This window comes from Accipiter gentilis, chromosome 14 (genome assembly GCF_929443795.1).
Source record: "Accipiter gentilis chromosome 14, bAccGen1.1, whole genome shotgun sequence".
Classification (NCBI taxonomy): Eukaryota; Metazoa; Chordata; class Aves; order Accipitriformes; family Accipitridae; genus Astur; species Astur gentilis.
Genome location: NC_064893.1, coordinates 25214128 through 25227222, shown reverse-complemented (window position 1 = coordinate 25227222; position 13095 = coordinate 25214128). Strand labels below are relative to the sequence as shown.

At 43.2% G+C, this 13095-nt stretch overlaps 1 protein-coding gene across 2 annotated transcripts in view; it reads right to left on the bottom strand.

The window, feature by feature from the left end:
- The window catches only part of BCAS4 (breast carcinoma amplified sequence 4), a 93387-nt gene that overhangs the window by 33439 nt on the left and 46853 nt on the right, over positions 1-13095 (bottom strand). The window contains exons 2-3 of one of the 2 annotated variants that reach the window (XM_049816796.1): positions 12942-13066; positions 5116-5187 (exon numbers count right to left, since the gene is read on the bottom strand). In XM_049816796.1, the coding sequence (XP_049672753.1) occupies positions 5116-5187; positions 12942-13052 (183 nt within the window). In that variant the 5' untranslated portion in view covers positions 13053-13066. Of the gene's footprint in view, positions 1-5115; positions 5188-12941; position 13095 lie in introns of those variants that run through there. The other variant, XM_049816795.1, reaches the window with a different exon arrangement.

The following is a 13095-nucleotide window of genomic DNA, read 5'->3' as shown; positions in this document are numbered from 1 at the left end:
GACACTTGAGCAGGATCCCTGCCAATGGAGTCAGACTTATATTTCCTAATATTAAATAAAAGTGCAGAATTAATACATGATGAAGGAGCTGAAGCAGATGAATTTCAGGTTTGTTCTAGTGAATTCTTTTGGGTCAATGGTAGGAAAAAACCCTCTCCTCTCATACAGCACATGTGAAAAACAGACTGGTGATCTGTCTGAGGTGAGGTTCACAATCGGGTAGATTACATTGGATTAAAATTTGAGCCTGAAATTTCCAAAGATAAGGTAACAAACTTGTTTGCTAATGTTGGTCTCAGAAAGGACTAAGGAAAAGCCACTCTTACAGCTAAATGCTGTAAACCACTGTAAATATAAACAGAGTTAAGAACAGAGCCAGAAAGAGGGAGATGATGTACAGACCCATATCAACACAACAAGGTCAGAGCAGACATGGAACACATCTAAACCATCTTTCTTTGAGGGTAAAAGCAAACGACCAATACAAGACACATGAGAGCTGATCTTCCAGCAAACAGCCTGTGATGAAAGGAAATGATATGCAAATATGATTCAAGAAGAGTCATTCTGCAGCAGTCTGCAGAACCACAGCAACAGAGAAGTTCAAGAGGAGTCAGCACATGACAAAGGGAAACGATTCTCTTGGTACAGCAACCTCTCATAAGCCAGAGAAAGCAGGACTGGTCTGAAACACCACGTTATAAAACAAGATTTATCTCCCCTTGTGCAATGTTTTGTACTTTATCTTACTGAAGTTTTAGCCAAGTGCTCAGCACGAGCACCAGGGCACAGCAGCCCATGGGAAAAAACCCTGTATTCCTCTCTCTAGATTTTACTGTGCTAATTGGAGGAGGGGATGAGGAGGGAAGGTTTGATTGAGCTTTGTCTTCTAATTCAAGGCAGCAAGAGTAAGCTCAAGAAGGTAGCAAACCAACAGCACCAAACTCAGTTAGGAGACAACACAACCAGAGTATGAATGATGAATTAGAACACAAACCAGGAACAGCACATTGTATGTAGGGCAGTGAGACCTGATCCTTGCATATACTGCAGTTCAATCTGTACCAGTTAAACAAGCACAGATTCTTGTTATTTTGTATTCTATAAAAACTATTATTTTTTCAGGAAAAGAAAAAAAAAAGTTGGAGCCACAAGTCAAAGATACTGTGCAAATTCTAGCTGTCACAGGGACATTTTTGAAAGGCTCTCTCTAAATTCTTCTTTGGTCTTTGATCCCATATTTTAATACAGAGTAACATAAAAGAATCACAAGTAACCACTGTAAACTGAACAGCTCGATGGTGAGAAAAGAAAAAACAGAAGTTGGTATGTTCCTGAGACGTTAGCAAACCCTAGACACAGCGAACCAAAGAAAACAACCTCTTCCTCTCTTTTCCGCAGTGATGAAACCAGGTTTCACACCTAGGGCCTCAGGGAGGAGGTTCCCAAACTGTAAGGCCATGAGAAAAAGATAAGCAGTTAGCACCGGGTCTGTGGAACCATAATAAAGCAAGATTTACAAACACACCATTTCCCTGAGGCAAATTCTGCAAGAAGGTTCAATGGCTTGAGAACCACTAATCTGTGGTTTTAGAACCTGGTGAGTATGCTGGAGGATTGACATACCTATTTAAAAAAAAAAAAAAAAAAAGAGCATCAAATATAAGCAGAAATTTTGTATGTATCCATGCATCCTCTTCAAGGATTAGGAGCCAAAGAAATGGAAGTAGTGAATTTCCGCATGTAACTAAACCAGCTGTGTGTGTCTGAATAGATACCATTTTCAGTCATGCTTTAAGATATACAAGAAGCACAAAGAATCATATCTAAAAAGGTAAGCAACAATGACCCATGGACACAATATGAGAACAGCATATGCAAGAGTCTGGTTATTACAATGAAATTTTTTTGCTTTTGTGTCACTGGTTCAAATCATAGCTCAGTTAAAAATCACAATTTGGTAATTATACTTTAGAGGCTCTGAAGCCACTTAAAAGACATTAATTTACTTTGTTGAAGTCAGTGTCCTAAGGAAGACATCACAAAAATCAAATAACTGGCACTAAAATCCTTCTAGCACAATCTTTTCATTGCAAGATGCTCCTTCCATGGCAAGTGTGAGACATGCTGACCTGACTTTACATTGTCACTGTAACTTACCTACTGTACAAGTGTCCATTTTAAGTGTGCCATGCTGTGCCTAGCCAGGTACAACAGCATGACACTGGAAATAGCATTTTGTCTTCCTAGCACTGATGATCCAGGTTTTTCTTCATTGCAATATTCAAATGTATGCACCAAGAGTACTTGCAAGTGAAAAGCAGCAGCATACTCAAAGGAGAAAAGCCAAATCCCTCTATGTGAATACTGAATGCCCAATTGAAAAAAACAAGATTCCCCTTGCCTTTTGTTGGCGTAGACAAAAGACCAAATTATTCCTAGGCACTGAAGCTGGAATCAGTTCAAATACTACATTATATTTATCAGATTCCCAGATACCACTTGATGTGCTGCTGAAAGGAACCTTCCATTGTAGGTACTGGGTAGAAAGCCACAGAATCAGCACCGACTGCAGTGCTTTGATGTTCCCAGATAAGGTCAATAATCTGCATACCAGGGAATTATTCACAGCCTGCAGGTTGTGGAAAAATCTTTTCAGGGGCAATGCAAAGATAGTGTATTGAAACTAGGTTAGTGCTTTTTGCAGAAAAGGTTGGCAAGAGAAGAAGTCTCACAGGAGGTTTAAAAGCTCACTGGACCCATCTGAACAAGCTAACCATCTTCCCTATGTTGGAGCCAAAAATGTAAGGTGCATGCCTGATTGATGGGAAAAACATAAGGTACATGCAAAACCCTAGCGTAAGCTCCCAAACAGCAGAATTGAGTGAATGAACTTAATAGTAAATCAGACAGAATACAATCAGCAGTGAAGAGCTATTGATTCAAACCACTTGCTTTGAGCAGGTGATGTCGTATCACTGAAGCAATCATCACCTTTCAGGAATGAACTCAAAGGATTTTCTGGCCCAAGAAACCAATCTCTTGTATTCTACGTTTTGCACAGACTAAATGTGCTGTACTAGAGAATCTAAAGCTGACAAATGTAAGCCAAGATGTATCAAAAAATAGACTGCATGCTCTGAGGTTCACATGCCCCTTTACAGCTATTTTTGTCAAAAGCTGAATGGAAAAAGAACAGCTTAAACAGCCACTGATACTGAACCATTCTTAAAAAGGCAGCTATTTCTCCTTTTAAGTCCCCTACTAACCATGTGAGACTTGGATAAGCCAAGCTTTTGTTTCTTTCCACTCTATGTCATTTCCTTCTGGAAACAACGATGCCTTCTTTCCATAAGCAAGACGTGCCAATGACAAAACCAGAAACCTCTGATAGAAGTTGTAAAAAGATTAATAACTGGCTATATTGCTGACTGATTTGCCTAGAACAAGGGTGATTGCTTTACTTCTCTTGAGCAGAATTCACATCCAAGGCGCAAAAAAGATCTGTCCCATAACCAAATAATAATAATTAGTTAGCTGATAATATTTTGTATAAACTGTGTCAAACATGTTAATCTGAATTTTCAGTGGGTTCTTGCAGTCCAGGCCAGAGTGCTTTGGGGCCACCTATGACTTAGGAGTTCTGTCGTTGACAGTAAGCACAACATTTCTCCAAACTACATTGGGATACATCAACAGAAAAGTGGAAAGATGTGCAGGAGGCAATATTGGCACTTGGTCTGCGAACAGAAGACAATGTAACGGAAGGTCAGCACGCCAATGTCTTTTGTTTCTGCTAAAGCCAGTAAGAATAAAGCCAAGAAATTGCCTTTCAGCTGCCTAAGAAACATTGGCCAAGTACTTTTCTTACCTGCTTCACTTTACCCTGTCCCTCTCTGTTTATCTATGCAATTCCTAAGAATCATCCAACAAAATAGCTCATACACAACAAGTCCCCAGGGAGATGTTGGCTGGTCACTTCTTGCCATTAGAAGTTCATTCAGTTAGCAACCATTGTAGTTGCCAATGACACATGCATTACACAAGATGCTTGAAGATGGAAGAAAAACGCTGCGGTAAGTGCTAACAGAAGGCAAGATGGTCTGCACATCAGTGATTACAAGAGGCAGTCCCTCTAGGTAAACTTGGGCCATGGTATCTGAACTAGCACTCTATGATAAACACTCAGAAAGGGTTAAAAGGCAGTACCAGTTCCTCTACCTAATTTTATGTTTTTAGGCTAAGGAAGGAAAGAAAAGTTGACTGCAGAAATCATTCATTCCCTTTACATGAACACCATAACCCACATAGCCTTCAAAGAGCACTACTTTAAGCAGAAAGGCTGGAGTAAGCTAAATAGTAACACACACCTCTTGCTCTAAATGGTTTATCCCAAACAATTAGGCAGTGACAATGGTGAAGATAACTGGGTGTGCTACAAATGTTGCATAGCACATCAGTCACAGCCCGATCGTTAATCAGTACTCCCCACTCAGTTATTCCACCCATATCAACCTCTCTCTTTCATTCTTATTGCAGGCTCTTGGTAGACACAACTAGCTTTTTGCATTTGTACAGCATGTGGCACAGGTGGCCTTTATTTGTAGCTGGTGTCCTTGAATGTTGCCGTAATGCACACATCTCCGCCTGCATCAGCCAGCCTAGTGCCAGAGTCTCAAAGCGGTGCAGCTGTTGTAGCACTGGAGCAGTCTTCTCGGAAGGCTTCACACCACCACTACGGTAATGGCAGGGACCATGGAAAGCCAGATTACTTAACGATTCTAGAACGTACTGGTGACATCTACCTCCGGTACTTCACCGACCAGCGAACCGGGCGGGCAGAACGCCAGCTCACTTCAGGAAAAGGGAGGAAAAACGCGCGCAGACCCGCCGGAGCTCTCCCGCCGCCACCCGCCCCACGGCGGGGCGGCGCCCGCGGGGGCGGCCCGGCGGCGCGCGCCCTGGCGCCACCTGGTGGGCGCGGCGCCCCGCTGCGCGCGCAGCGCCGCAGCCCTTCCCGCGGCGGCCGCGCTGTCAAGATGGCCGCCCGGCGCGCGCGCCGCCCGCCTTCCCGCCTTCGGGGCCGGGACCGACACGGCCTCGGGGCACACGTACCGCGTCCGTTATCCCGCAGAACTCGTCCAGCCTCCTCAACAGCTCTTCGATCGTCTCTTCCATGTCCTTCACCTGCGGGGAGAAAAACCAGTCACGGAGCCCAGGCTGGGGCCTCGGCGGGCTCAGGCGGGTGCGTGCCGGCGGCCGGGCACCTCACCGCTCTCCCCGCCTTGCCTCGTCTGCGGTCCCACCGGGGAACCCAAGCCGAGCTGGGGGGCTTTTAGGCAGCCGCCACGTCACCAAGTCCAGAAGTTCAAACCCCAGATGCACAGAATTCATTATATTGAGAAATGAGAGGTTTGGAAGCTCTGAGGGGCACTTTCCGCCCCCGCACCAGGGGGTGGCCTGAACGGCGATGAAGGATGTCCCCAGCATCTACCTCCACGCGGATTTCAAGTTCTAGATCTCGCCATGAGTTTTCTGCCAGCAGGCTTCTAAACCTATAACGTCAACACGTACGTCAGCAAAAGTTCCTTGCCAAGCATCTCGCTCAAGTTTTGAAGCAGAAAAGTTTATTCTAACACTTGAACTTGGATGTAACTGTAACAAGTGGGATTTATAAAAGTTGACTTGAAGTTACAGCCCACGTTATTCACTGATAGAAAAATGGTTAAACCATTCCAAACCCCAACCCATTACCAGATACCAACCCCCCCCCCCAAACAAAAAAACACCACCAAAAAAAAAGCCAAAACCAACCCCACCCCCCCAAACCATTTTGACTATTCTGAAGTAGAGAGAACACTATGAAAGAAAACCAAGAGCCACTCAGAAGAAAGGCAGTTTTGGACAGCCACTGAAATCTCTTTTCCCATATCAGAAAAGGAGTCCATTTTCAGAACTTCAGAAAAGCTCTCAACAGCTACAGACAGGAGTGCCTGCCTAAAGCCAAGAGCCCCAGGCATACCCAGGTCAGCAGAGGACAAAAGCTGATAGACTTTCACTCTTAAATGAAGTTTAAAGACCGTTGTTCACAAAATCCCAGTAAAGAATTACAACGACAAGGAGAAAAAAACTTCTATTCTGAGCATATTTTTAAAAACTAACAGAATAATCAGAGTTCAGATACAGGAAACGGAAATCTGTAAAATTAAAATGCCACCCCAAATCCTGCATTTGCACTGTAATTGAAATAACTTTTAAAATCCAGAATCTATTCTCCTATCCTAATCACATCTCATATTCTACAGAATTAAAATAATGAACCTGATGAAAACTTTTTTTTTTTTAATAAAGCCAAATAAAAGAAAGTTGTCCCATTTCTTGGGGCTACTTTGCTTAAATGGTCATTGTAAAATCAGAACAAGAGTTGCCTTAGCAGGCCTCTTTATCATTTTTCATCTGGGCTGTAGTGAATGATCTTGTTCCTAAATAAAGTATTATCCTTTTACCTGGTAATAAAACTAAGGAAGCCTGCGTTGCCCCTGAAATTCAGATTGTCGCTATCAATCCAACAATTGGGCTAACTCCAGGATGGGGTTTTTTGCCATTCTTAGAAGTGTCCAAGGATCTCCCAAAATAGGTACAATCACTCGTGTCTGGAACAATATGGCAAAGGGATTTGCTATCATGTAAAGGCATTAGAAGAAAGGGTGCTGGAAGAGGACAAACAGGTAAAAAGACAAATGCACTTTGCCAGCAACGGGTAGAATGGAGAATACTAGACTCTTGATTTAGACTGAAGCAAATGTTAAGAGCAGCATACATGTAAGTTCACCTCAAAGGTTGTGCTTTGCATGGACTGAAGATGGTCACTGGCATGCAACTCCTCTTTTACTTTATAAAACCTATTCCACATAAATGGAGCAAACATAATTCTCTACAGAGCCTGAGTCAACTTTCCGGCTCAAAGGAGGTGTTGTTATACCTCTGGAGACCCATTCGCAGCCAACTTCTGCAACTGAACACATCTAAGGGAATGATTTCAAGTATGGAGGTATTCCTGGAGGTAGCTTCTGCACCAACACTAAGATGAGGGCAATAGGGAATGCAAAAGCCTTTTGCCAGAGAAGGAGAGAGGATCAAAATGAAAACACAAGTTACTAGTGGGGCAACAAAGTACACACATCACTCTCAAAAAGGTGTTCTGAAAAGGCTAGAAGTCATCCAGGGAGCAATCATGTGAACTCAGGAGACCAAATCCACCATGTAAAGCGAGTGCGCTATTCTAGGTCTGCAATCATGCAAGCTGGGGAAGAACTCAACTCCTAGTCACTTCCAGGCCAGTGATTCAAAAACTAGAAAGAACAAATTACGCTATCACAAAGAGGAAAGGAAGAACAACAAAAAAGCCTTAAGCACGTGGAAGAAATAGTGGCTGTTTTCACAAGGACAAACACCTATGTGTATATATAGGACAATGTGGGATGAGGATAAATAGCTATTCAGTAGAATGCAGAGATGAGCTCAGGCTGTGTTCTGAGTAGCAGGAATGTGACCCAACTTGGCCCAAAAGCTCTGTGACTGTGTTAGAGCAGCACTGAGCCAAAACTCCTATGCATTATCTCAGGGAAACTGTTAGCAGCTGGCATCTTCATCAGCTTAGTGACCACACCTGTCAGCCTATTAAGGTTATTTCCTGAAGGTGCTTGTGTCTCATGAACTCTGTGTGAAGTCTTCATGGTGGCATAAACTATCACATTATATTCACATTGTGATTTAACTTATGCAAGATTTAAAACCTACCCACAAAAGTTTCACCACCTCTTTTTTGTATACATATCTGGATAGAAGAAACCTCAAGACACATTACACTCCACAGGTTTATCAGGAAGGATCCATAGATGCTGTAAATCAATGCATGGATTTCAGTGGTGCTAACATGAGTTTACATCCCCTAACAATCTGTTCCATGTCTATCTGAGGTAAAGATTTCTGTGTGGAAAAGCTGTTTTCCTTCTGCTGCTCCTTTCCATGCTTAAATAAAGGAACAGAATTGCCACATCTAATTTTTCCTCAGAAAGAAAGAGGACTCTTCCTCCCTACCACACATAGGCTAACTCTGGAAAGATCACTGCTGAACAACAGAAAAATGCATTCTTTTCAAATAAGAGTTCCCAGTGATTTTGCGTTACTGTAATACATTTAACTCATGAAAAAACTTGTAAGCATTGAATCTGACAGTCTGATTTCTTTAGGTCTTCATAAAGCAGAGAAACAAAATTGCTAGGGTTTTTTGTTAAGTATATTTTACAGCAGAGCAATCTCAGTGGGTGGTGCAAGCATCAGATGGCCTACAGAACAATTCTATCAAACTCCCGGCATTTCTTGGCAAGTCTGCGCACAGTCAGCTTCACAGGCCTGAAGCCACTAACATAGCCACATGCTCAGGACTAGCACAGTTGGCTTAAAGAGATAGTCCAAAACTGGTATCAAACTTACAGCTTTGAAAAGGCTGTTTAACAGTAGCAATCATTAAATGCATGACTGTAAAGCAGGTGTAAATTCCACTAATTTGACAGATGATGCATTAAAGAAACATCCATTTAAAGAAGTTGCATTAGCTGTACAGGTTACTGTCCTGCTCTGATTAAAGTTACAGACATGCTTCAGGCAGGTGGCTTGCTGACATTACAAGCTCTTCTAATATCTACCATGAGCATCCTGCATTCATAATGTTCATAAAGATTCAAACATTGGAGTAGCATGTGATGGAGGACAGAAGCAAAGTTTATTGACATCACTGAGAATAAGTTAATTCAAAACAGATTCACAGTCCTTAATCTTTACTCTAAAGAGTGTTGCATAGCCTGAAATGTAACAGAAGACATAGTAAGAAACAATAGAACATAGATGCAAATAAACCACTTAACACTATTTCTTCAAGGCATGCTACTATAAAAGCACACTAGGCATAAAAAAAGCCATAATACTATGTTTAAAAAGGACTCAACCGCAAATATTTAGCGGTTCCATATGAATTGCAAAAGAGAGAAACAACATTCTAATGGCTCAATGTATTTAAGACACCTTCCAAAATGGCTAAGAGGGGCCTGTTGCAAATTGCAGTATCAACAATATATTTACCATCATCTGTAATTAGGTACTTACTAGACAGACCATACAAGCTCCTTCCAGGTGATTACAGAACTCACTGTATATTTATCATTAAGACCTGAAATAAAACCCACTGAACACATTACAAAGTTATGAAAATAGGGGGTGACAAGTGTTTCTCAGTTAAGACTGTAATTTCACAATCACTTTAAAATTATATAAGCTGGCACTGGCAATAAAAGTAGTCTACCCTTTTCCACCACTCACTCACACCCCTAAAGCCAACCCTTTGCATGTGAGAGGGCAGACATTCACAGTAGAATGAATCAGGAAATTGTTCTGCGTTGAAAACTAACCGTTATTTTCTTTGCCATATCATTTTAGGTCAGATCAGTTCTTTGACTCAATTCATTATGCAGCTATGTTAAGGCTAGCACTGACAAAGAAAACAGGTAGTGGGAGGAAAACACACGCTGGATCTTTCAAGAGCAGTGTTAACTTATCATGAAACTTTAGCCAAAGGCACAACAGCACCACTTCCAGATGGCATTTTAATGTTCCCATATATCCACTGTTGATTCTCCTGTTTATTTATGGAAAGAAAACAAAACAAAACAAAATTAAAACCATTACTTCATTTTGTAACTTAGAGGAAAAAATACAGAGTCTAGCTTTGAGGTTGGCTTTCCTTTCAGACATTCTTTTATGTAGTATATACTGTACCCATAGCAATATCCCTTTCTTGGCACTTCCCTTAGATGTTTTTGTTTCTCCTCCCTTTTTACTCCAAGCCCAAGATAAGATAAGCTTTTGTAACTCCCCCTCATCACTCCTTTCATTTTGCCTCATCATTATACTCCCATTCAACCTTGTAACAATTTACCTGTGTTTCCCAAGGATTATTTTTTTTTATACCAAGCTCACTCCTTGATAAAAAGATTTCAGTCAGGTATCTTATACTGTCAACTCTTCAGGTCCGCAAGATATGAACATAGTGCTCCAACTTATCACACTTCATTAAGGAACACAAAAAAAGAAAATTCAGCACTAAATCTCTTCTACAAAGTTTTCCCAAAAGCCTTCCGCTTTCACTCAAAAAGTTAAGCTGCCTTTGTTGGAATTTGAAGTGCTCTCCTAGCATGTCATTAAGATGAAAAGGTAGGCATAGAAAACTTTAAAAATAGCCAAACCAGAAAACCACACGGCTCTTTATAACATTAGAGACTCCAACAGGAACATTTCAATATTGCTGAAAGTTAACATGTTCTTCAGTATGATGTCCTCCTATGCCAGCTTCAGAATACTGAAAAAAACCCCAAACCTACAAAGGGAAAACAATCAGTGTATAAGGGGAAATAAAAAGAGCAAAATGGCAAGTGTATTTCAATAGTAAAACTAAAGTCTTTCACAGCTATTTACAGGATACATTCAAATCAGGCAGAAAAATATTATGTCACGCAGCATATGCTTTAAAGTTTTCACTTAGCAAAATCTTCTACTGGGCTATACAAATATCTTATGTTGCATTCATCATTATTGTAGTTTCAATTGCTGTAAGTGCTACACAAAATTAAAAATCATAATGAAAATCAGGAGTTATATGCTAGAGGAAATTGTTATTGCTAATTACAAAATTAAAAAAAAATGCAAAACTAAGGAAATGTTTTGTGAAAAGGAACTGAAAGCCCTCATTCTCATTTCCACAACACTGATATGTGACAGAGCTGAGCTAGCAATGCAAGGCCCACAGGAAGAGACACTTAAGATGCTTCCACAAAAGCTGTGATTAATCCCCAAATATGAAAACACCTACATTATATTGCTGCTTTGAGCATGCTACCAATATGTGCAAGAAGCAAGAGAGATCAGTATTAAAACAAGTGTTCAATTTCAGCTGAAGATGCCTGAAGGAAACAGAATGACTTGCAAGTAGCAAAGAACACAAGTTGTTTCTGTATTCTTTGTAAGACCTAACAGGCTTGGCACTCAGTTACAAAAACCCATAGTCTGCCAGACAGCACTATACAAGAAACTTGTTTTATTAATTGGCAGGTCTTCTTTATTTCTTATTTAACACCAGTATGAGTGGCACTTGATAAAACCAATAGAATCCAGCTGACATGAATTAATATTTTAATGGAACTTGTTCCCTGTTAAGTAGTTCACTTTGCAATATCATCTTAATCAAACTTGAAAGTTCATTTTTGCAATTTTTAATAGCATTTACAACACTTGTTTCTAGCCCACTATGGATGTGTAGCTGACTAATAAAGTATATCTTAATCCAGAAGTAAGACAAAAGCTGTCAGTGGTCTAACCACATGAAAGTTATATCGGTATCATGGACTAAGCATTGTATCATCTCGTTGAAAATGCTGAACAGAAAAACAGAACAAAGATCCCAAGATTTGTGGGATATGTGTAAGTGGTCTGACTTATTGCAAATCATAGATAACCACATATGGGGAGACGAAATTGATGGAGTGATGATGTCAAGGGAGCAGCATAAGAAAAAAATTCTCTGAATAGCGAAACTGAACAAGAGTTTCCCATTCTTTTTTTTTCTTGGAGACAAAAATAAATCACATCAACATTTTACTGCCAGCATGAAGGAATGGGCTGAGGGGAAGCTGTTTTAAATATGGCTTCAGGACTATCTTTTATCTTGAGAAGAGAAAATTTTAAATAATCTGCCCAAAGAGAATGTTATTCGCTTTACATCACTACGAGGCTACCTACAGGTCACAAAGGGGGATACTCCCAAGTGCTCTCTACTTCTGTTTTTGTAGCCTTCCTCTCTTTTTTGGGGGGTTGGTGGGGGAGTGTATTCGCCTACAAAGTGCAACTTCAAAACCTCCCTCTGCCTTCAGGCATCTCAAGTGTCCCCTATCCGTTACCGGGATAGTGACAGTGCTCTATGCAAGATCACCACTGTCACCATCCTGATTGAGCTACACAGCTAGACTCGGGTAACTAACTGCACCTAAGATCCTCAGGCTAAGCATCATTGCACTTTAACGACATCAACGGTCTGAGCTTGACCGTACAGTCACCAGCAGACTTGGTTTCCACAAAAAACAAGTAACAGAGTAGTAGCCACAGTCATTTAAAGAAAAAAAAAGAGAGAGAGAGAAGCAAGGAAACACTTATGCAGCTATTCAGGAGCTCAGCAGTATCCCAACTTTATCCAGCACGGCATCCCAGACATGGGAGACCTGAAGACTAGGCCCTCCTCAGCCAGAGGGAATGCAAACACCCCGCTCGCTCCAAAAATAAGCATCACGAGCAGCGGGCTAGTCCAGAGCCGGGCAGGAGGGGAGCTGCTCGCACATCCGCCCCGCCCAGGCAGGCGCCCCCGCCGAGCAGGGCCCGGGGAAGAGGGGCAGGGTGAGCCCGAGGGCTGCTGATGCATCGGCCGGGGGAAGCGGGTCCCCGGCAGCCTCCGACCGACTGGGCGGCGGGGACGCGCGAGCGGAGATTACTGCCCCCCGCGGCGGCCGTACCCTGACCGCCGGGAGCCCCCCCGCCCGGCGGGCGAGTCGCCCCCCTTCCCTGCCTCCCCCGCCACCCCTTCCCTCAGGGAGCTTCCCTCCAGCCCCGGGGCCGCTGCCCGGCGGCCGGCGCGGGGCCGAGCGGAGCCCGCCGGCCGCACCTGCAGCCTCCCCCGCCCCTCGCCTCGCCCGTCCCCTCGGGCCGCTACAGCTGGCGCCCCCCCCCCCCCCCCACCCCCCCACCGAGGGGCGCCACCGAGCCCGCCCCTCGCTCCCCAGCTGACGGACCGCCCCCGGGCCGGGGCAGCTCCTACTCGGCGCCCCCCCCTCCGCTCCTACCTCCTCGCCGGGCGGCGGGCTCAGGCAGGGATCGAGCCGCCGAGCCCCGCTCTCCTCAGCCGCAGCCACCGCCCCCGCCCGGGGCTCCGGCGGCTCCTCCGTCCGCAGCATCACCTCCGCGGCACCTCGCCGCCGGTCCCCGGCTGAGCTCATG